This window comes from Pagrus major, chromosome 5, assembly GCF_040436345.1.
Source record: "Pagrus major chromosome 5, Pma_NU_1.0".
In the NCBI taxonomy this organism is placed as follows: domain Eukaryota; kingdom Metazoa; phylum Chordata; class Actinopteri; order Spariformes; family Sparidae; genus Pagrus; species Pagrus major.
In genome coordinates this window covers 30,825,054-30,850,111 of record NC_133219.1, presented here as the reverse complement: position 1 = coordinate 30,850,111, position 25,058 = coordinate 30,825,054, and the positions used below count along the sequence as shown (strand labels likewise).

At 42.3% G+C, this 25,058-nt stretch overlaps 1 protein-coding gene across 3 annotated transcripts in view; it reads right to left on the bottom strand.

Moving 5' to 3' along the window:
* The window catches only part of msh3 (mutS homolog 3 (E. coli)), a 37,587-nt gene extending 12,878 nt beyond the window's left edge, over positions 1 to 24,709 (bottom strand). The window contains exons 1-20 of one of the 3 annotated variants that reach the window (XM_073465542.1): positions 24,475 to 24,709; positions 24,259 to 24,379; positions 22,666 to 22,952; positions 22,219 to 22,437; positions 21,865 to 21,981; positions 21,656 to 21,773; positions 21,441 to 21,580; positions 20,996 to 21,162; positions 16,371 to 16,480; positions 16,078 to 16,192; positions 15,628 to 15,712; positions 15,019 to 15,128; positions 12,913 to 13,045; positions 11,568 to 11,755; positions 9,905 to 10,073; positions 9,611 to 9,675; positions 8,617 to 8,733; positions 8,282 to 8,389; positions 6,783 to 6,897; positions 6,085 to 6,242 (exon numbers count right to left, since the gene is read on the bottom strand). In XM_073465542.1, the coding sequence (XP_073321643.1) occupies positions 6,085 to 6,242; positions 6,783 to 6,897; positions 8,282 to 8,389; positions 8,617 to 8,733; positions 9,611 to 9,675; positions 9,905 to 10,073; positions 11,568 to 11,755; positions 12,913 to 13,045; positions 15,019 to 15,128; positions 15,628 to 15,712; positions 16,078 to 16,192; positions 16,371 to 16,480; positions 20,996 to 21,162; positions 21,441 to 21,580; positions 21,656 to 21,773; positions 21,865 to 21,981; positions 22,219 to 22,437; positions 22,666 to 22,952; positions 24,259 to 24,379; positions 24,475 to 24,618 (2,786 nt within the window). In that variant the 5' untranslated portion in view covers positions 24,619 to 24,709. The remainder of the gene's footprint in view (positions 1 to 6,084; positions 6,243 to 6,782; positions 6,898 to 8,281; positions 8,390 to 8,616; positions 8,734 to 9,610; positions 9,676 to 9,904; positions 10,074 to 11,567; positions 11,756 to 12,912; positions 13,046 to 15,018; positions 15,129 to 15,627; positions 15,713 to 16,077; positions 16,193 to 16,370; positions 16,481 to 20,995; positions 21,163 to 21,440; positions 21,581 to 21,655; positions 21,774 to 21,864; positions 21,982 to 22,218; positions 22,438 to 22,665; positions 22,953 to 24,258; positions 24,380 to 24,474) is intronic. The other 2 variants (XM_073465543.1, XM_073465544.1) reach the window with 2 other exon arrangements.
* Between the last annotated feature and the right edge of the window lie 349 nt (positions 24,710 to 25,058).

Below are 25,058 nucleotides of genomic sequence, written 5' to 3'. Positions count from 1 at the left end.
AAAAAATAAGAGTTAAAAAACAAAAATCTAGCAAAATTTGAAGGAGCTAAGAGCCGTTTCATGTGCATGCACCACTGTTGCCATAACAGCCATTCACCATATGAAATTCAATAAAACCTCCTCCTCCTTTGCTTCATCATGTTTGCACATTGTAGAATTATTCAAATTAAGCGTGTGAAGGAAGAAGCAGGTTAGCCTTTTTGTTGGGTTCCAGATGCTGTGTTGGTTGTTTTCCACAACAAGACACTACAACCTACTATCACACAGGTCGTGTCTAATTGTCAAGTCTGTATTCACTGTCGCATTTAAAGTCTGACTTCCTCAAAAAATAAAATAGTCGAGTTTTTGTTTATTCTCTTCCACCTTTATACAACCCACCAGTGCAAATTATACAAAAGCAAATACATTTAAAGCAACAGTACAAGAAGTGTGCAATAAGAGTGCCATTTTCAAGATAAGCTATGCATGTTGAGGACAAGAAAACAAGAAATATTACCATCTGTAAATTAATCACCTAATAATTTTTGATAGTGGAATGTTTTGTTACGGGACGATTTCTAGTCCTCAAATGACTTCATGTAAAAGTTGAAGCCACTGAGATAGTTTACAAAGTGCTGTTGTTCTTCCAGAGAGTACAAAAACCACCCACAGACAGACACATAACTTGTTCTTCCTCTTCCTCCACAAGAACTATTTAAACACTAAGACAAGACAAAGAGTGAAGTGGGAAAGGAGGGGTGTGAAGAAAGTGCGAGAGAGTTACTATAACACCCTGAAGTTCTTTTTTTAACTGAACAGAAGAAAAAAAAAGTAGGGGTGTGGGTGAAGGTGAAGTTGTGGAGGGGTTACAATGGATTCGGTCTCATTTGAACCCCTCGTTATGTGTTATACATGTCAGTCTGAACACTAGGCCACAACGTTACCCTGAGGCTGTGTTCAGTTCCTAACATCATTGTGGTTTCTTTCCTCTCTAATGCCGTCTCAGGTTAATTGACGTTAACATTCAGCTATTTCCAAAATCCGTCCAGGTTTTACTTTCGAATTATTCAGGATTTATCCTCATTCAGCCTAAAACATCTCAGCTTGAAAAACCAGCACATTAAAAATGTTTTACACGTCTGCAACACTCATAGTGAAGTGCAACACAAATAAAAGAAAACACAAGGCACTATCAATTATTTATTAACCCTGCATCTACTTCCAAGTCATGACCATAGTTCTCACAAACACAAATGAGATGCACCCTTCCCAGTGTCTATGAACCTCATCAATAAGGACAATCCATACTTTTGAAGGCAAAACTTTGGTGTATGGCCCGCTGAGAGGTTGCCAAACCTATATGACCAAAAGTCCTGTATGTGAACAACTGCAGACAGCCAAATGTTGTTGAACATTCCAGTAACCTGCTGCTATCACACCTTTCACTCTACTGTAAACCTGTAAATCGCTGAGACAAACAGACATGATGTTTTTAACGCAAAGAAAGAAAGAACCTAATGTATAACATATGCCAAATTTACAAGAGGGCTCAAATAAGTTACAATTTGTCATAAACAGCATTTCACAAAGTTTCTACAGTTTCTCCTAACTCATGAACTTATAAAATTGAGCGCTTTTATAAAGGGATTCTGGGGAATTTCTCTCCCTCTGCATCTCCTTGCTGTTGGTGTTCAAGTTTGCTGTCTACTGCTGTGCAAAACATTCTCAAATTAACTGTTAACTACTAACTATTAGATATGAGTTTTCCTGGCCATTCAAATTAATACAAAAAACATGAATGTCACGCATCATTTACAACGACATCATTTTATAGACTGACCCCTCAGCTTCCCGCATCCCTAAGTGAATATGTATTGCCTTGTCACTGATTTTTTTGTACTGTAAGAAGCTGTGCACTTAACCTGTAAAATAAGAAGATAAACAAGAGCTTGTTGAATCTGTAAAACAGAAAACAGTAAGAGAGATTTAAGATAAGAGTACAAAAATGTGCTTGCATGATGAGAATGAGAAACAATCAGTTAAATCTACTATACAACCTAGAAAGCATGTAATTAAAATACTGACAAACACAATTTCAGATTTAATTACGGTCGATCCATGTCAAAGTCAATAGATATTTACTGATTACAGACATAATAAGACAACATGTTGAATTCTTCACAAGCCTCAAAGCCAGTTTCAGAGCTCCTGCGATGTTCCGATACAAACTGATAGACAGACTGACTCATCTGATAAAACTCCAGCTGGGCCACAGATGCAACATCTCTCCGCAAGTCCGTGTTTCTCACCTCTAAATCTGTCTTTTCCTGTCCTGACTGACCTTCAACATACTACCTATCAATGAACTGCGGACAAGAGCCTCCAGCTCATGAGTTACCATGGTTACACCACACGCTATATAGGAGAGAGGTGTGTCAGACATGCTGCTGCATCACATTAGCCAATTTAACGTGTATGTGTGCATGAATGCCTTTAACTCTGGGGAAATTATACAATCTGATCTATAGTGTGCGGCAGGAAGAACGGACAGAATCAGCTGAGAATGAAACGTGTTGTTCACACACTCCGGCTGTCCACTGATGAGGGGATCGGCAGCAGACACACAGCAACACTGCACCAGCTGGGTGTCCTGCTGCTCTCAATGAGTCCGTCCTTCCCGCCAAACAAACGGATTCTGAAAATAGAGTCAATTTATTGTCACTTCACAGTTCTCCAGAAAACACATATCAAGTGTTTCTCTGACACTCGTGGTTCCCTTGTTGCTCTCAGATTGTCCACTTATCTTATTTTCTTTCATTTGCGTGACCATTACAAACACAAAATCTGTTGTCAAAGTAACAACCTGATACTTCAACGAGACATGGGTTGAGTTTACTCCTTGGTTCTATGATGACAACGGAGGTCCTTAAAAAGCTTGAAGAAAAAAATCTATAGATCTGATTTGTTATATCAGTTGAGTTATTAGCTCCACCAAGGAGGCTATGTTTTCACCAGTGTCCATTTGTTTGTTGGCAGGGTTACACAAACCCTACTAAACTAATTTCCATAAAACTTGGATGGAGGATCTGTACCGACCCCGTTAACTTTTGGTGAAGAACCAGATAAAGGGAAAGATCCATGGGCCTTGGCAGGTATGTGCTCTACTGAATGCCTTTCTCAATTATCCGTCCGTCCGTCTGTCCCACTCTTGTGAACACGATATCTCAAGAACACTTTGGGGGAATTTCTTTAAATTCAGCACAGCTCAACTTTCGTTGATTAGATTTTTGCTTTGTAAGTTTTTGTTGGTCTCAATTCTAGTTTTTTCTTATTATCTTACATGGATACCAGATGACTGGCAACTACTTTGTTTTAGCTACAAGCAATGGAAATCCAAATAGCAGTATGAAGCTACACATGAACCGGTCTTCTTATAAGGGGATTTGCACAGACAGACGGTAAAGTTAGCGCTTAGTACAAAGCTTTTGTCAATCCTTAGTTTTGCCCTCAGATGTGTCCTACTGTACCATTTTGCATCATTTATTTCTGCAGAGTTACCTCCACACGGTGTGATGTAAACCTGCAGCTCCTATAGAACACCAAAGGCCCAACCAGCCTCGTGTGCCGCCTACAAGATGGCACAGATACACCGCGGCACTATAAAAACTCAGAGGAACAAATGAGTCGATTTAGGATACAACATTTTCCCACATGCTCATGCTCAACGTGTTCACATCGCTACACAACACCCACCTACTGTAGGTGATGATGTTACACAGGGACCAGTTGGCACACAAACACTCACTAACCTTTGTAAGGTCTTTCTGGATATTAGCCACACACACACACACACACACACACACAAAAAAAATCACTGCATTTTCTGATGGAAGGGGAGCTTGTGAAAGACTTGAGTAAAACATGGCATAATCACTGCTCGGAGTCCATGGTCGATTAAAGGTCCCTTTCAAAATACAGATTTACATCCTGCTTCCTCTGCTGTTTCCATAACAACCATGAAGGGATGGAAGAATGTGCTCTATAACCTTCAGGACTCAATACTGATGATAAACACACACACAGCAGCTGCAAACGTGTACTTATGCATCCGTCAGCTGCCTGGAAACACACACACACACGCACACAAAGGCTGCTGGCTTACTCTGCTAAAGTCTGGGAAAGAACACACACATGCATGCATGCGCACACACACACACAGAGAATTAAGCTCAAACCACTGTATGACATATTTGTTAAAATGCTGTAGCACAGTGGAGTGGGCAGGAAAATAAAAGCAAGACTCTGTGAGGCGACACGCTGCTTTAAACGAATCTTATTCACTCTGTCCTCATTGATAATCAATCATCGGGATCATTTCAGACAGGATATCCCATTAGACGCCTACGCACCATCTCATTACCCGCAACCCACAAAGCCTGCTTATTGCACTCTAGTAAAACTCACATGCTCTCACTCCATGTCTCCCTCTTGCTCATAAACAACTTTTCACACACACACACATACACACAAGATAAATCAATTCCTACCACTGTGGCGATCAGCTTGACACAGCAGAGGGCATTGATTGAGCGTTTATTATCAAACAGATTCTCCTCGGGATCTGACAGCCAGCAACAGAGAAAGGCCGAGCAGTCCAATTAGAAAAGGGATAGGACGACGGAGGTAACAGAGGAGGTGAAGAGAGGACAGCGGATACTGTGTGTGTGCGATTTCTCTGTGGACATCAATTAGTGCTCATTTTCTCTGAGAGAGAGAATATTAACCTCGGACCACGATCACAGAGCTGATTAAACAACAGCGGGACATACATATGCAAACACATGTATGATTCTGTCTTGCTATACCTGCATCAGCTGCAACAGATCAGCTTAAACTGACTTTGACTCAGATTGGATGTCCTCATGCTCCTAAAAGTTGTTTCCTGCTGGAGGAAGACATCAATTTAAAAAATCCTTTTATTGAGCGCAAATTGTTGATGACAGTTTGAAAATAATTGAGATACAGAAGAAAAACATGAATATTTTTTAAATATTTTTTATTTGATATTGGATTAGGTTTGATTGAATTAAACTGGACTGTTACCTCTTGGCAGAGGTATGCAAAAAACTTAAAAACTAAAGGGGACCTTTAAATACATGAGGACCTGCTAAATATCAACCCCATTACACTCATATCCAAGTCTAGGTCAGAAGTAAGAGCACGTGCGCACACACGCATGCACGCACACATGCGCGCACACACACACACACACACACAGTCATGGGTGTGCTGACAAGTCTCTGGCTCCTACTGGGTTAATACATAGGAACATGCTTAAATCCACAAAAAAAAAGTTACACACATCTGCAAGCCATTAGGTCTAATCACACACTGCAGCAGAGGCAGGATAACAGAGGCCATATACTGGCCTGTGTTCCACACTAATATGTAGTCATGATGGGAAACTAGATGCAGAGCTTACTGCTACTCTCATCATAATGAGAATAATCATGAGCGAGGGGGGGGAGATCTTCTCCAACAAAGCCTTATTGTCTGAGAGTTCCTACGACGCCGTATCGTACTGAACCATGACAGAACAATAGAGCCGGCCTTGTCAAACAACTCTTGTTCATCTCTTCCTCCTCCTGTGTGGTGGTGGTGAGGAATACAATGGGATTAGAAGGGATTGGTCTGTCTGAGTGCCCGTCCTAGAAATAAACTTCAGCACGTTGCAGATGAAAGAGGTGGCATAAGGTGAATGAATGAAATATTTCTGTTGGTGGGTTTAATTGCGGTAATAAGAAAGAATCTGCAGAGGTGACAGTGTGTTGTGCTCCATCTCTGGTCACGGTCACTGTCCTCATCTGCCTGTTGATGGAGATGAGGCTAGAAAACACTTTTACATAATAGACTAGGTATATACATGTATATGTACATATATATATATATACCTGAAGTCGTGTTAGGAACTGCCTACACCACACGCCTCAAGTCACTGATGAAAACATGGAAATACGGTGACTGTTTCATTCCAGCAAGTCATCTAATCATGTCTGTTGCCATCTCTGATTGCACGAGTAGATCTCAATGTGCTTGTGTTCATACCTGGTGTAAATGCCATCCAGCATGCCCAGACGTGCCTCAGAGGCCGGGACGTAGGAGCCCATCTGAGCCATCACACAGATAAGGGCCACCTGGCGGATGTAAGAGCTCTTACCCCCCATATTAGGACCAGTAATTATCATAGTTCTCCTGCCATCACCCTGAGGAGAGGAGGAAGAGGAAGAGGAAGAGGAAGAGGGGGAGGAGGAGGAGGAGGAGGAGGGTTAGGGAGAGGAGAGGAGAGGAGAGGAGAGGAGAGGAGAGGAGAGGAGAGGAGAGGAGAGGAGAGGAGAGGAGAGGAGAGGAGAGGAGAGGAGAGGAGAGGAGAGGAGAGGAGAGGAAAATAACAGTGACAGAGACAGAAGGCGAACGAGGAGAGACGGAATAAGATATTTTCATGCTGTCCTGCACAGCTGAGGAGGTGGGTGGATTGAATGCTTGGCTTCTCTTCCTATTGGCTTGTGCTTCTGTTGCAAGATTAACCCACACCCACGCCAGCACTGAGCTAGGAAGTGTGTGTGGTGTCATGCATGTCTGTATGTGTGTGCATCATGTGTGTATTTGTGTGTGTTTTCACTGTTGCAATTTTGTTTCACAACTGTCTCAATGAGTTAGTGAGCAAGCAAACCGTGTGTGTGTTTTGGCTCAGATATGTTCAAAGCACTGTGAATGAGCCTGTGTGTGTGTGTGTGTTTATGTACCTGCAGTTCGGTGAGGTTGGGCACATACTGGTTGTGCTCTCCCATCAGTAAGTCGATGGCAGGATGTCTGCCGTCCCTGATAAGAATCTGACGCTGGCTTTCACACACCTCTGGCCTGAACACAGAGAACACACTCAGTATATTAGGCACACACACCCACACCAACACCCACAACTAAACGCCATGTCCCTTCATGTGACCATAACCTTGTTTAACACTGCATTTTGAGGCCAATGTCAGTATTTGAAAAATGGGAAACTCAACTTATTTCTTTTTTTTATTTAAATAAAGTCTAAGTCTAAGTAAAAATATCTACTTCAGTTGACCACCTTACTGCCATCCTTGACAGTAACAGTAGATAACAGTAACAGTAGATATAACACTTTTGGACATTTAGCAGAACTGAAATTTAAATATTTTTAAATAAATACAAAAAAAAATACATACAAAAAATAAAAGCTAAAATAAATAAATATGCAGCGTATCAAAATGTATAATTGAAATTGACTGTTCTGTAATTTCACTTTGCATATCTGCCAGAAAACACACCAATACAATTCATCAGTGGATCATCCCAACAGGACACAAAACGCAGCGCTTCAGGCGCTCATTTGTGCCACTGCCATCAGACTGTACAACAGCAGCACCAACCACTGATTTTCTCTGCTGTTGATTCCTTTGCTCAGTTGGCCAAAAGGTTGCCGACAAGGGCCGGCTAGTGCCAACAGTGTAGGACACACCTCAAAAACTGGCACCACAGATGCTCACCAACAGCCCCAACATTGGCCTGATGTGTCAGGGCCCTTATATAAGAAGACCAGAGCAGTAACTTCTGCTCCAAGCCAAGAAACAGCCTGGCACATAATAGCTATAGCCTCATGTTTACTATACAGACATGTTTGGGGTTGATCTTCACACCTGGGGAAAAAGTAAATAAGTGAATCTCTCAAAAATGTTACACTATTCCTTAAAAACACACATGTACATGTACCAAAGAGGAAAAATGAGTGCATTAAAGAGAGAAATGGCAAAACAGAAAACAATATTTAAAGAGAAACAGTGTGTAGGATTAAAATCAATGTCCAAATACAGCAAAAAAGAGAAACTGCAGTAAGAAGACATGGATGGATGTGAAGCCAAAAACTGGTAGAAAAAGACAATATAAAGGTGTGTGAGTGTGTGTGTGTGTGTGTGTGTGTGTGTGTGTGTGTGTGTGTGTGTGTGTGTGTGTGAGTGTGTGAGTGTGTGCGCGCGTGTGTGTAGTGTGTGTAAGTGAGTGAGTGAGTGAGTGGGAGAGATGTTGGCGTTTTGGCTGAGCACACTGCTGAGCCCGGCGCACACTCCCACACACAGCCTGTCTGAGACTATAGGACACGACACAGGACACCCACACACACGCACAATATCCCACGCACGAATACAAACTCACATAGAGTCGCGCGCACACGTACACTCAAACACACACACCAATATTTACAGTCATCATGAGAGGACATCACCTGCAATAGTCCCCTTGTTTAGCCACCTCAGCCAATGAAAAGAGACAGTCCATGGTTGCTAGGTGACTAATAGCCCTTTTCATGGTGTGATAGTGCTCCCCAAACTGACTACAGAGAGAGAGAGAGGAAAAAGATTTTCAAGTGTAAATTAAGGTAAGTGCCGACTGTGTTCTGAGCAGACTGATGCTATACTTGAGTAAAACAGACTAATTCTGGCAGGCTGAGAGCTCTGCAGACATGTTTTTAGCAGTTTTTCATTTGACTTCATGATCAGCTGTGTATATATATGTATATATATGTGTGTGTGTGTGTGTGTGTGAAGGTGTCAGTCATACTCCAGAAAATTGGTCCACTCCCTCTGGCAGTCGAGCAGCAGCTGCTCTCGGAGCTGCAGCAGCTTCTTATAGTGCTCCACCAGGAAAGGAGAGTGATACCTGCTGACTGCCTTGGTGCTGCAGAGGAGAAGTGACAGGAGGTGAGGTGGAGGAGGTAAAAAAGCTGCTCCATCTCTGAAACTGTTGTGTATTTTGTAAATGTTTATAGGGCGGCACTCACTGTTAAAGTACTGGTTATAACATACAGAAGATTCACAAGTACTGGACTGCCTCACACCTTAAAGGGCAACTCCATCAGTTTTTAACATTCAAGTGTGTTTACAGGTCTTGGGGAGTGCTACTGCATATTTGAAAAAAGTAGTAAAAAGCCTTTTGTGGCTCCAGAGGAAGCTGCATGCAATCTGATAAATTGTCCCCATTGATGTCACTCAGTGGCTTTTACAAGTTGCATTGTGGGTGATGTAGGCACCAGGTTTAGAGGAGCAGTCCACTGGTCTAGCAATGATTAAAGTTGATACAGCAGAACCAGAGATATCACATTTTTTTAGTCCATGCATTACTCTTCAAAAAGAACCTGGCACCTACATTACCCACAATGCAACTTCCCCACTGAGTGACATCACTGAAGCCAATTTATCTAATTGCATACAGCTTCCTCTGGAGCCACAAAAGGCTTTATACTATTTTTCTCATATACGTAGTGTAGGGAAACATATCCCGCTGCCCATTACATCATTCAGTGAAAAAAATGAATTTCCTCAGGATTATGCGGCTACTGCAACACTTTTATAAAAATAATTCAAACTCAATTCAGAAAGCATGTAAGTCAGCGCATAGGTGATATTTAACACCATGAAGCAAATATTAAAAGGACAGGCAGTGCCGCTATCATATAGTTTTAAAAGAAAAGTCATAAAAGTGTCAGTGACAGAGATTGTGTGTGTGTTCCTCTCTGATTTATGTGTTTGTGTGCTGCGAGTTTCTGTGAGCTCACCTGCTGATTTTGACCCAGTCGGTTGGAACAGTGGACGACAGCGAGTTCTTCACCTCAATCAGAAACTGAGGGTGGAGGAGGAAGACTTTGATAAATAAGATGAGAGCAGAGGGACAAACACTAACACACCGATACAAAAGCACACACACAGAGACATCAGATCATCGATGTGACTCAGTCTTCCACCCAAAACAGGCCATCAATCTCCTCCCACTTGTCTGTCACTCTGGGCCTCAAACACACAAACACACACACATACACACACACACACACACACACACACACACACACTACCTCCTGCCCAGAGACGGCGGTGTAGTCGAGTGCTGGGGCCTTCAGCGTCAGTCGGATTTCTTTGCGGTGGTTCAGAATCTCATTCAAGACAGACTGGATCTGCTCCCTCCTTTCCTGCAGCACCGGGAAGCCGGACAGATCTGAGAACAGCTCTCTCTTGTTTCCCGACCTCCACAAAACACAAAAAAGCCGAGTTAAAATGTATCAGATGCCGGTAACATATCAGAGTATCCATCAAAGCATTCTCTGTGGAGCGACATGCCAACTGTTGAACTGTTGACATTATGTGGAGTAATAGCAGACATCACTGCACTGTACGCTAAATTTTTAGGCCTATTTTTGTGGCACTGTGGTGTTTTTTATGATTTCATATCAACTTTTTAGACTTATTTGTACACTTACCACTTTGCACAAGTGTTTAGCGATCAAACTGAAAGAAATTAGAACCTGAATGGAATGAAATCCACTTTAGAAGAGATTTATACTTAAATATGAATTATCTAACACACTTTAAGTCACTCAAGCAAAGATGGTGTCAGCTATTAGCTAGAACTACTGCTCCTAAGAAGCTGCAATATAGTACAAGGTCACTGCGACCTCACAATATGTAAGGTTGCAGTGACCTTTGACCTCCAAAATCTAATCAGTTCACCCTCGAGTCCAAGTGTAGGTTTGTGCTAAATTTGACAAAAATCCCTCAATGCATTCTTGAAATATTGTCCTCGACAGTGACCTTGACCTTTGACCTCCAAAATGTAATCAGTTCATCCTCAAGTCGAAGTTGACATTTGTGGCAAATTTGAAGAAACTCCCTCAAGGTGTTCTTGAGATAATGCTTTCACAATATGAAACGTCACAGTGACCTTGACCTTTAACCTTTGAAATTTAAATCAGTTCATCCTTGGCTCCAAGTGGACCTGTGTACCAAATTTGAAGAAATTCCCTTAAGGCATTCTTGAGATGTCACGTTCATGAAACGTGAGGTTGCAATGACCTTTGACCTTGGACAACCAAAATGTAATCACTTCATCCTTGAGTCAGAGTGGACATTTGTGCAAAGTTTGAAGAAAAACCCCTCAAAGCGTTCTTGAGATATCACATTCACAAGAATGGCCCAGACGGACGGACAACCCAAATATATAATGCCTCTGTTTTGTATTATTGCAAAGTGAAGGAAGAAAATCTTCAGGTTTTGTTCTGTTGGTAGACCAGTACTTCAGGGTATGAAAAAGCTGTGGTGAGCATTTTTAATTATTTCCTGGAATTTTATAAACAAAAAAAAAAAAAGTCAATAGATGAATCCAATATGAAAATCATCTTTAGTTGCAGCCCTGCACTCCATATGCAGCCAGACTGCAGCGGGTGAATACAACAAAGCAAATTAAATGAAAAATATAGACTCCATCTACATTGTTCTTTTGTATTGAATGATAATGACCAACCAGACAAAATCTCACTATCACAGCATAAACGTTAAAAAATGTAAGAGTAGGAGCGCTTCCTGGACTCAGATTAACCTTGTTCGAGGTGACGTAAAAATCACAGGAAAGCTCCAAGGCATGTCTGACATATTTCAGCATTAAGCCTTTGTCAGGAAATCAAACCAGGGACTTTATTTCAACACTCAAAATACTGCCCCTTTTTCATGCTGCTGGATACTCACTTGGCAGCCTTTTCATTGAGCACCTTGAGGAAGCTGTGGGCCGGACCCAGCAGGTCCGGAGTGTCCAACATGAGGCTTCTGAGCAGCGCAGAGCTGATCTGTGACTGGACAGCTGGGAGCAAGGCCTGCAGTTCCAGCCCCAGGCGAGACAGACTGCTACTGATGAGGTAAAACTCCTGCGTGGAGGACTGGAACACACAAAGACATGCAGAATACTTAATGAAGAATAAATGGTTAATTCTGACTAAAAATGCAAATCATGTTCTCTGTATTCCTGTATTCCCTCCTATGTGTATGGGAATACAGTGCTGCGGCAGCGGACAGTATGAGAAATCCAATGTGTTTTTGAGCACGAAAGCGTCTAAACGTATTCTATTAGTAACCCAAAAATAAAAGAACGTGAAAGTTGTAAACATTTGGGATGATGTACATGATGTACATGATGTACACAACTCACATTTAGACATTTTTATCAGGAAAATGTAGCTCTTTTGTATTTTCTGTACATTTCAGCTCTTATGGTAATTGCTAAAAATCCTCAAAAGAACAGTCCATAATCTTATACTTTCTGTTTTATGTTCCCTCCCGATCAATAGGGTGGCTTTAAAAATAATTAAATCAATGATTTGAAGAGAGGTTGTTTTGTTGATTATATTGACTCCATATTGCCATTAGTGATGTTACAGTATAGTACTAAGTCATGAAAGGTTAATGAGAGTCACACTGATGATGGTTTATGGTATCAATCACATGCTGCAGCCCCCGCGATGCTCTTTTATGAACAGTGACTGGAGACCATAAGCATGCCCTCCCTCCCATTATTGTCAATGGCACGGCCATAGAGACACAGGCCATTACACACAGGCCCATTTATCTGCAGATGGGAAAAATGACAATTAAGGCACCTGTGTGTGATGTGTGTGTTTTCAGTGACATTTGATCATTTTCTTTTAACAATATATGAAGGAGTCAGGATGTTGAACATCAAGCTCAGACAACAGTGCCTCTCTCATCTTTGTACATCACACACACACACGTGGGATGAAGCCTTCTGACATTTCAAAAATGGGTCCGATGGGAAATGAGATGGTGTCAGACAATCAGGCAAGTGCCACTGAGGCGACTGCTGTTAATCAAGGAGAACGCCATAAAGGGGGGAGGGGGTATTGTCTTTTTTCATTTTCATGCAAACAGCAAGAAATGGAGGACAGTTTCTTTTAACCAGCTGTGTGAGATTGTTGTAGTTTGTGTTACTCTGCCCACAGATCTCCGCTTAAGATGGTAAGTTAGGCGTTATCATGACAGGAATGATTACCAGCTCTACAAAAATGATATCAATCTATACCTTTTTGTGGTATATGCTGCAGACGCCTCTCTCCAGGTCGGGCAAATGCGACAGCAGAGATCTGATGGAATTTAAAGTGAGAGAGTGCGACTCCAGGAGCTCCTGCACGGCATCCTGCCTCTCTGAGATACACCTGCAGGTTCATGGAAGAAAAGGAAAGGGAGACAGACATGAAGGAGGGCAACGACTTAAAGAAATAAAATGTTCAATCCCAGTCATCAACATAAGCAACTTCTCACTCAAAGAGTTGAATTGCCCTTGATTGCAATGTAGTTTTTTTTAAAAAGCCACTCTGAACTTCGAACAGATAACTGACAATTTGCAGCTGATTAGCCTCTTCTTCGATGTGCTGAGGTTTGCGTTCACCCAAATCTGAAGATTCAGTCTTCAGCCCACATGCAGATGGAAATTCAGGTGAACATTTCTGGAGCTTCACAGCAAAACAGCAATGCAGCATTCTCCTTAGCAACTGAAATAGATGGGGACTTGTTTTAAAACTTAAAAAAAACTGAAAAAAAAATAAAATGGCCCAGCTTGTCCGACGTAGTCACCTGAAGCCCTGCCATGCAAAAATTGATTTGAATGAATGAATCCACTTCGGACAGGGTGCTTTTAGCTAAGCAGCTGCAGGGAAGAGTTTGGCTTCAAAAAGGGTGTAAATAACATCTTTTAAAATCAATTTGGGATCTCGGGGCTTCAGAGTACTCGGATTATGGTAAACTAGCTGTATGGAGCCATTTTAGCCATCTATAAACCTTTTTTTTTTTTAGAAGAATGCTGCAACAGACTTATGCTGTAAAGCTGAAGAAATGTGGACAATAAAACTTCATCCGTACTTTGCCATCGGCATGGCATTTCATTTTTGGGTGAGCCATCTATGAAGGAAGCAACTATAGTCTTATCTGCAGTTTGTGATTTTTTGGATAATTTTCTGACTGCTGGCCCACGACACAAATAGTACAAATTTATTCTGCGAGCAGCCTGAAAAATAAAAAAATGGACTGAAAAAAGCAGATAAGAGTGGAGCTCAGTTATGTAATAAAATGGACATGGAACTCACACTCATGCATGTGTGTTCGTGTCATGTGCTGCTGCGCTGTGTGTCTTGGAATTAATGTGGCTGGGTGTAATCTGGGTTTTATTGATGCTGAAATTCTGCAGAGGAGCGATCTGTATAATCTGAGAGCAGTGCCCAATCCAGAGCTATAATCCCTGCACTGTGGGAGGGAGAGGGACACACACACAAAATACTCACACAATCAATATATGGATAAAACTACACTGCAGAGAGGAGAGCTAGAACAGTACTACAATATTAAAAGCGAGAGGCTGTTTGTAACAGAAGTGCTGTGAGTCAGTTTCAGCGTTTTTATTTAAAGAGGCGCCTCCAGAACACTTTTTATGTGTTTTCACCCTGCAGTGTTTCACTGCTCTGCTGGGTGAAAAATAAGTAAGTGTTCACATTTTGGGCCCCATCTTGCATCCTCTCTAACAACACTGACTAATTTTTTATATTACATGGGAGAATTTCATTCAAAATATTAATTCAAACACACAGAAAGAGAAAATGGGAGGTAGAGAAGCGTTTCAGAACAATCATGTGACTTTACTCTTCAAAACTGCAGTGAAAAAAGTCTTTACAGGCCAATCAATTATGTGTATACTAAAATAAAAGTGCCTGCTGCTACTTGTTTCTATATTTTATTGCCCTGACATGGTATTTAATCATTCAGATTAAAGAATAACACTGCAGTTATAGTGCAGGTGTCCCACTGAGACACTAAAGTGAATATAATACTAATGTAATAATAATAAAAGCACATGTCCATAACTAACATCTCTAATCTAAATCTTGACAAAAGCCTTTCTGAGGATGTTGTTCCTCAAACCCAAATTGAATTACTATAATATTATATTGTCAACGCACAGTATTTTTAATCTTCACAAAAGCATCTTGAGATATGGGATAAACACTTGCAAATCATAAACGCTGGAAATTGTTCCCATCTCTACCTGTCAAACTAAGTGACAAGATAAGAGAGAGAAGCTGAATCATTGCAGCTCAGCACTGACGGTCGTGCTTCATCAAAAGAGTCCTGTACTCACTGTGTGTCTGTGAGGGGCTGGCTCACCCACTTCCTCATCAGTCTCCTCCCAAACGGAGTCCGAGTGTGGTCCAACACCCACAGCAGACTGCCCTTCACACCACCATCTGTCTGTCATTGAAAGAACACACACACACACACACACACACACACACACACACACACACACACACACACACGTACATCATTTGAATGAGCCAAGAAGAAAAACGTCATGATGTGATAAATATCAGAGGTGAGCAGGTGCTGGAAGCCTCAAGCAGTCAGGTGAGGAGGCTAGAGCTGGGCTTGATCTCCATGTGAGATGCACATGTCACAGCGGCTGAGTCGTGCTGAACTTTTTGAATCGACACCCACGCAAGCCACACTAGTCACTGAACAATTTCTCTTGATCCGAGTAACGACAATTTAACTTACCCATTACATTTTTACAGTCCCCTGCACAATCACGACTGTAAAGTGACTTCTACAAGTTGTACAGGAATAATTTGGACAGTCTTGACTTATATAAAAAAAAAAAAGTATCAGCAGGTCAGTCTGTCTCCTCCACAGGCAGATGCGTCTTCTCCATTATGTTTAATCAGTGGCCACAATGGCCAGCTTCTTGTACCTGATTGTTGAGGATTTCCAGGTTCCTGAGGGTGGCGGCACTGAGGATCATACCCTCCGACGCACAGGAGAGACGCCGGAATGAGCTGCATGGAGCACAAAGTCAAAATATAGCTGTATGATCAAACGATTGCTGTATCTACTGGGAGGAAGATTAAAAAAGTGATGGCTGGAATGATGAAAATCAAAGCAATTCAATCAGAAAGCTTTTCTCCTTTCATAGCTTGTAAATGTTGTACATGGGGAAAAGACAGGGCCAAAAGCTGCAACACAAGTGTGAATAAGTCGTTTAATATACTTGTGATATACTTCTATGTGTTACTATGTGATATACTTCTGGAAGGTTATCCCAGGGAGATTATTTGACAAATCATTTCAGCCCTACCCTGGATTAGGCCTACAACCTGTGTTGCGTAGCGTGTGTGTTGTGTACCCAATTGTTTGCGTGTACCTTTCACTCCTCAGAACTCTCTCCAAGTTGAACTCTTGGAGGTACTGGATGAGCGGCCCCAGACAGCAGATCACTGGGCTCTCCAAGGATACTACAGTTGACAGAGAGCGAGAGCCTGGAGGACACAGACAAACAAACACGCCACATTTTCACAGATAAAACACAGCCATGAGTCACAGGCCCACTCCTCAGACACAACCAGTGCTTTATAGCTGAATGTGTGTCTTGGGCTCAGTAAGAGTAGATGAGGATCTGCAGGGAAGCTAGAGTAAAAGATCGGGGGACAAACACACCTTTCTCCTGGGTGTGGCAGTAGAACTCGGTGACTGTGTTCATTGCAGAGGTGAACTCAAACTGAGCGCTGTCCTTCTTCTCAACTCTCACTCGGTCATCAGCCTGAGCGCTGTGGAGGGAACGACATGACAGCACTGATTCAAGAGGTGCAGACAGGAGGAAACACAACATCCCATGTCTGACCATCTTTCAGTCTGTGAGGAGAAGCGAGACGCAGCAGCACTGCGTGTTCCAGACGTCCTTTTGTTCACTCTATGATACACGCACGATTTCCCTGCAGCTCCCTGTTGCGCCATCGCACCTCCCTATTGCTCCATTCACTCTCTCGCCGTTGCCGCTTTCAAGGACTCGCTTGCTTTGTCCGCTCTGTTGTTGCCCGGGCAACCAAGGTAAACACGTGGCTGTGAACGCAGTGCTGGAGCCTCTTCTTTTCTTACGTTTCCTACAGTGATGTTTATACACACACAAACACACACACACACACATCGACACGCAGGCGAATCATCATCTTTCACTTCAGTCTCTGGTCGAACGGTGAGCAACGATTGTACAAAATTGATCAGTAGACCCCATATTGTTCCAGCAGAGAAGCTATGACCATTAATCATTTAACCAGTCAATTCAACCATATTATGAGGTTCACAAGAACAGCGACAATTGCTGGTATTGATCCGGATGCTGAGAGGTGCAGCTGAGCATTTCTGCAAGCATTGTGGAGCTGAGTTGAGGACGTCTCCGTCTGGGTTGAGGGTCACAGGAAACAAAGCTGAACGCTGGATCAGGTTTACGCAAACAATTGACCAAAGGTTTGAGTTTTGCTCATGAATCTGGTAAAAATTAAAGAGTTAGTTAACCTTTATGACATGAGAATTCCCAACTCTTGTGGTATGTTTTAGTTTCAACTGATTTCTAACCCAATAGAGAAAATGTGTACAGTAGTCAATGGCGAGAGACAAAATTTTTGATCAAGTTTGAATTGTCAAAAAATCACAATAAATCTGGCCATATTGACAGCTGCAGTTGTGTGAAAGGAGAGTTGGTCGGTTTTGTGAACTAGCTAATATGAAGGACCGGCTCCACCAGGTTTCAGTTCTGGGTTTTGGTGAGCATTAAACAAGAGGACGACTGTTGTGTGTGTAGTCTTTTAAATTACCTTTAAAATTACCTTTAAAATTGACAAGCAAACAAATAGGATCAAAAAATTATTTGTTTCTCGCCGTCAACTAGCATACATATTTTTTTTCTGAAATAAAGTCCCACGGTGGGCGACCAGAAGGGGCGTGACTCTCCATACAATGAAGATGACTCGATTTTTGTTTGTGTGTCTGTGTTTGTTATCACAGCATCAAAAAATTACTAAATTTCATTCAAACAGGAGGCAGCTAGTGGCGCTGTGGGGCAGCACTGATGCACAACAGTGTTTTGAGCAAAATAACCTAATAGCAGGAAATACACAGACCAGCTGAGCCTGATTGAAATGTTTTTTTTACAAGTGTTGGACAAATTAAAACATTTGCAAGTCAGGTGATCACCAGAATGGTACAGTGAAGGGATCTTTTTTTTTTTTACCTTTGTTTATTCAGATCTAGTTCACCACAAAGGGGGCCTTGCTAAAGGGCATCTCGGTGGTGGTAATGATGGAGGGGTAAGCCCTGCCTTTCACTCTCCCCACCAGAATTTGAACCTACGACCTTCGGTCACAAGCAGTGTGCAGATGTTAAGAGGTGGGTACTTCACATAAAGTGGTGACACCCCGTGAACGTTTTTTTTTTTCCGTTTTTTTTTCAAAAGCTCAGAGCAGTGTGACGGTGATAATCAATCAAAAGCAGGGATGGCTGCAGGTTGAGTCAGGGATGTTGCGCCCTAGAGATCAGAGGTTAATACACAACAGATTAAAGCGCTCGAGTAGAATCCATCGCTGCAGGGTGAATATAGACACACACACATACACTCATAAAAAGCACAAATGATGTCCTCTGGTGTGTGTGTGCTTGTGTGAATCAATCCTGAGACTGCTGTCCCACCATGTACCGTGGAAGTGCTATCAACTCTTGAAAGTGTCACTCATTGACTTAAAATCTTAGGAAAGTGAGAAAGCGAGAACATTTGTGTTGACAGCACCAACCAGTGAGCATGCCAGTTTCTCTAATCCCCTTCGCGGCTCTGATCCTGACTCATGACTCCAGGCTGTGGATGAGTAAAGCAACTAATACTGCACCTAGCTACTCCCAACCTCCCAGGGACTCATTACCTGCTGCTCCATGGACACATAAATCCGGTTGCCAGGGGGCCCGTCTCGTCAGCCCACCCCAGAGACAAGGAGGCTGTTGAGCAAACGTCAGCGACCACAAAAAACCCTGTTTTAAATGCTCACCTAGGAGGGTATTAAATGGTGTGGAGTGACATTACTGTAATGTCAATTGTGATACTCACAAAAACATCTATTTCAGAGTCATTTATGAATTTAGTTTTGATGAATCACGAGTGAGAAAAAAACAAATCACCTCAAAAAATATCTTGGGAGGTCGCCAATACAAGCGAGCCTGGTATAGCTGAGTATCGTGTGTGATACGTTTTCTGTCTGAGCAGAGCAGACACAATACAGGCTGCAAATTGAGAAGAGTCTTGTGTCTGCTGAGCACAACGCTAGAGAGCAGTGCTGTGCAAACACAATAATTGGACTGGCCTTTACAGGTCCATCTCCGCGATAATCACTCAACACGGACGGCAGATAAAAAAGAGGAAGGGGTGAGAGGAACAGAGAGACGAATGAATACAAATGAATCACATTTCAAGAATCAAATTTAAAACTAAGGGGGGGACGAAAAATGAAAGGAAAGAGCCAATGGCATCTAAGAAAGGGTGAGAAAAAGACAAAAGATGCAGCAAGTAGCTGAAAGCCCTCCCTTTCATCCAACCATCCCCGTCTAATCAAATCCACTCCGCTCCCTCGTTTCATTTCCACAGCATAATGCAATCACACGCGGCCTCCAGAGGATCCCGTCTCCACTGGTGTGAACATGCTGGGTGCAGACTGTCAGGAAAGACGAGGCGAATGGTGGCGCAATGGGAGGCAACAGGTTTCTGGAATACATTGACGTCACAGTTAGTCAGTCGCTGAACAAAGGACAAACTGTTTCACTCTTCTTGATCTTGTTGTTCATGAAGCAGCGGGAATACACTGAATGGAAGTCTTCTTTTGCATCACAGACTCAGTGAAGTGCGTTAGGACCACATAATAGCTGACGACTCCCTGTCGTGTGCTTTGCGTGCTTCTGAGGAGCTAATCACCTGGATGATTTCACTGCTGCCAATCGTCTATTACCGAACCTGACTGTGAATACTCAGCTATGTGCTCCAAGGACAGGTTCACAATGAAGTCAAATACCCATATGCACATTAAAAGCGATTCTTCTAGCTCATTCTGGCCATTTAAAGATTCCTTCCTAATGCACTTTCAGTGTAAATTATCCACAGAACGTAATCCAAAGTTTACCTGAAGTTTATATGATGCTTCAGTTTTCTGGGGTGGATAAATCAAGTGCTTATCTTCTCAACTCAGTCATTTTCATATTAAAAGGTGCAATATGTAAGAGATGGCCACCTGTTGAGTAAAGAAAACAAATAACCACCAACTGCTGCTAACTGTAGCTGCCCTTGGGCTAGTATGCTCAGTTAGTCATGTAGCAGGTGGTCCAGACTAGGGGCTCAGAGTACTGTGCAAGTGTTGATTTTTGTATAATCAGCACAGGAGCTTTGGACCAGGACAGGCCGGGGCTAGCTTGTTAGCATGCTAACTTCAGTAGATATCTCTGCAATACAACTCACACACAAAACTGTTATTTCTTCACATTCACCTGATAATTTTGTTTAATTTTTCATCGTTTTCAACTAACATCTTACATAATGCACCTTTAAACTACACAGTCTATGACAAATTCTTCATTATTTGTAAATTCAGCAAATGTTATACATTAAAGTCTCTCCTTCTTTGTGCAAAAAGCTTCATCCTTTTGTCCCAGTGATGTACGTGTTTATTTGCATATCGAGCAGGGAAGTGAGATGCAATCACAAGTGGTCCCTCAGGATGCTTGTAGCGAGGCCTAATGCCAGGTGTGCACTGCAAGCTGTCCCTTTGTGATTGAATCACCAAAGACACTTGTTAATGCCAGGGATAAACAGCCTCATAGTTTATTATCAATTAATGGTTTTTATAAGGCCTCATTTCAGGGGCTTCTGACGCCAAAGACCCATATTTGACGGTCTGGGCATGACGGTGCTTTAACCCACAACTCGCCCAATGTTAGCTTGGATCGAGTGCCACTTTTGATTGATGAAATAAACAGAATTCATCATCTACATTTTTCTTTTTTTCTTTCTTTCTCAGTCTAAAACTTTTTAAAAGATAAGCCCTGGTTGGACCCAGTTTAGCCATGCGGCAGACCCGAGGGTGCTGAGGGCCATTATCACATAACCTCTCAAAACACCTATTGACCTGGCGGGTAAAATTCAAACACAGTCCCTCAGAAAGACCCCACAAGCGCACACTTTTAAACAGCACAGTTCAACACTTCAGTATGTAAATGGTCACAGACTGCCCCCTAGTGCCCTGAAAGCAGACTACCTGACATTGGCGATGCTCTGCAGGAGTCTGTGTGTTTGTTCTGAGAGGTCCGAGGGGACCAGGATCTCCACAGGGTTGATCTTTAGAACACGACCCTCCACTTCAGAGCGAGACGGACCATCAGGGAAGCAGTCCAGTAACACGTCTCCTGTGCTGGGCTGAACCGCCTACACACACACACACACACACACACACACACAAACACATTCGCACAATTGCTAATCTTTCTCCACAGATGAGATGAAGGCACCTCATCAACTACAAACTGAGAGTCGTGAGCTAACATTAAAATAAACTGATAATTAACAACCAATTACTCAAAAGTAGATATAAAAAACAACACAAACTCTTAATGAGTATTCATCTCCTTAAAACTGACCAACCAGATGATCAAGTTGTCTGAATGCATCTTCAGTTTTTATGAATTAGTACTCGTCAGACTCACCACCAGTCCTACAGTGAGCTGCTTCTTCAGTTTGTCCCAGTTCTCACTGATACACAGCAGGAAGCTGTCAGGAGGGTCCGACACCACATCGCCACAGGCCCCGTCCTCCACATCCCCCATTCTGCAGACCGGGTTCACATCTTAGAAAACTGTCAAGGACAAAGCTTTAGATACGGAGATTTACACACACAGATATTCAGGGTCGATAAGGATACCCTCTCCCACCAGAGTGGACTTGGTGTACAGAGCGCTGAGCTGACGAGTGAACAGAGCGTTCTTATTGGTTCCTGAGGCCTTGATCGCAGACGTCTCCGTCTGCTTAACCACGCCAACCTAGAAATTAAAAGGCAAAAATGTAGAGATTTAAAAAAATCAGCGTGAGTCTAAACTGCTTCTAAATACAAACGCAAGATACATTTCGTACCTTGTGTCCGTGAGACACCAAGCGTCTGACGTGAACAAACAAGCGGTGTGTGGGGATGCTGCACGTCATGAAGTTATGATCCAGATGACAGAAGATATTCAGCTCCTTCGCAGCAATCTGTTCACACACACAAAGATGACATCTGTGCTGCCTTGAAGGATAACTGACACAAATCACAATATGGCAAAGCGCAATAATCAAATCGTAGATGCTGCAATTCTTTGATAAAAGATCAAATGTGTGACAAAACAGCATTTTAATAAAGTATCGTTGAAGAGATGGCCTCGCCTACAGATCTAATCTTGATTATGTTTACTTCCTGCCCCATTAACACATATTCTTTCCACTTCTCACCTCTGCATCCTCTCCAAAGAACCTGTACTTGTAACCACACTCCACAGCCAACAACGCATCCTTATGCTGCTGTTTCAGCTGGATGACCTGCTGCTCCAGGGGAGTGTACACACTCTTTGAGCGTCTGGAGGCGGCGTTAGAGTCTGACGGAGGACTCAGCTCTGCAAACCTTGCTCCAGCTCCTCCTCCTGACTTTGCAAACTGAGACAAGTGAACGCCCTGCAAAACATTCAAAAAAGACCACTCAGTAGGAACCATTCCCCTCTCAGAGCTTCCGTTCTCTATTTCCCCATACGAGTTCAGTCACTTTTATGTGTTGTTGTCCACAGCCCAAAAATAGTCAGGAGTTTATGGTTGATACAGATGTTGATATTTCATCCTTGGTCCAGCCTGCTGCCCAAACCAAACTCTGATGTGATGTGATGGAGTCAACTTTATACTAGGCACCTGTTTAGTAGCAGCCAGCCCTGAACCCTCCTCTTCATCATCATCATGCTCCTCCTCCATCTGTTGAGGTCTGTTTTTATTGCTGTGTTGATCTGTGACGTCCCGAGGAGGCTGAATGCTGCTTCCTTGGTCGCAGATTTTACTGCTAGCACCATCTGTCTTCTTGTCTTCCCTCTGAGTGTCACAGCGCCCAACGCTGGGCTCAGATGAGCAGGTGAAGCCTTTCAGCTTCTCCAAGGTGGAGGAGCAGAGGCCGCCTGCTGCTCGGTTTGATGTTGGCGTTGTCTCTGAAGACAGAAGAAATATAGTCGAAGAAAGGGGAAAAGTAACTAAGTACATTTAAGCACTGTACTTAAGTGCAATTTATGCTACTGCATACTTCTACTTGCTACATTTCAGAGGGATTTATCATCCTTTCTGCTCCACTACATTTAGTTACTAGTTAGCGGTGTTGAATTTTTTTTTCTTGCAGTATCGATACAGCAGTCGTCACTCTCTCTTCTCTTTGACATTGAGTTGACATACACACTATTCTTAAAAGGCCTGATTTAAATCTCAATTTAATTTTTTTTTTAAAACAGGCACATTTAATGTTTACTAGTGTCTTTCTGCTGTTCTCAGCTTGAAACCAAGAAAAGAAAAGTCATGTTATAGCCTTGTTATAATCTAAAATCGTACGCCCTCATTGTAAATTTTTCCCCATGGGATCAAAAATGGCATTGAATATTGATAGTTTTCAAGGTACTGTATCGAAGTCAGAAATTCTAGTATCGTTACAACACTACAAGTTAGTTTTCATATTAAGATTTTACATGAAACGCATCCTATTTTGTAACAATATGATGCTAATGAAATCTGAAACCATGTTACAGAATAAACTTGTGTTTTCCAACCTTTTTTTTACCTGACAGCCCCATGCAACAAAATCAGTGTGTTGTTGTGTCTCCTTGTCTGTAAGCTAAAGAGACATTTCCCATTTTTACTAACCCAAAAACTGAAAGCAGATTTGTGTAGCAGAACTTATTTTTGTCTTCTTTCCATCCTCCTTAAACATCTCACGACCCCTCAGATTTATCTTGTGACCGTTAAAACGGGCCCGGCTCCTAGGTTGGGAACCAGTGGGCTAAACTAGCTAACTGTATAAATATTCATAGTAACACAGAGGACATTTTTAGTGCAGAACGAGTACTTTTACTTTTGGTACTGGTAGTAAATTTTAATGATAATACCTCTGAATACAAGGTAAGACTTTGCAAAAAGTACTTTTACTTGAAATTTAGACTCTTGTATTGGCTTTTGCTGATGTAAATATTCTACTTTTCCATCCAGTCCATCCAGATACAGATGTGTTCTTGCCCTTCTATTTACATTTACAGCTGTCAGACTAACATCATGCCACATCAGTCGAAACTCCAGCAAACCAAATGCATCGTGAGCGGTTGCATCTCACACCTCTCACTTAGTTTAACAGGAGGGATTTAGTCGAACAACACATGTTGTTTGGAGAAATGTGATGCTTTAGGAAGCTGGGTGACCTGCGCGAAGGCTGAGAAGAAAATGATGTATTTTACTGTTTGAGGTGCACACACTCACTTTTTGTGCTCTGGCAGGAAGCAGGCTCACAGTCCAAATCTTCCACTTGCTGCTCTTGTGGAGAAAGTTTGGCTCGTTTTGATGGCAATCCAAAATCATTATGATCAGAGGAGAGTTTCTGCTGCAGGACAGAAGCAGGTGAGGTTCACTTATTAGCACTTGCATTAAGCTGATCGTGACCTGATTTGTGTGATGTATTCAGTGAACACTCCTCACCTTGCTTCTTGAAAGCTGGTGCTCAGCAGGATTTGGTTTAATCCCACGCTGAGTGTTTGAGGCGCTGCTGCTGCTGCTCCGTCCTCCAAAGTACCTGCTGATGGAGGTCTGGGTGGTGCAGGACTTCTTCACAGACTTTGGCATGTTTTAATTTGCCCTCATGTTACATTCGTCATGCAAAAATCTATAGAAATATGTGCGCATGCGGAGCCAGACAGCTGCTTCCCCGGCTTTTCAAAACACAGCGGCGCATGTGCTGAGATCACCCGGGCGCGTAAATGACGCAGCGAGCGTCAAGCCGATCAGAACATTAGAAGGTTTCCGGTTTCATTTTTCAAAATTAAACCGATGATTTTTGACAAATTGTGGTTGGAAACTTTTTCTTGTTTTTGCACACCTAGTCCGATTCATGGTAATAAAATGTTGTTGTTTTCTTGCACTTGAGGAACTTTTTATTTTTTCAAGATGAGAAATGTTCCTACTGTTTTAGTTTAACTACCAAATATTGGTACTCAGTTGCAGGGCGGTGGTGGAATCACAAAGTGAATTTACTGATGTACTTTTACTATACACTTTTACTCTGC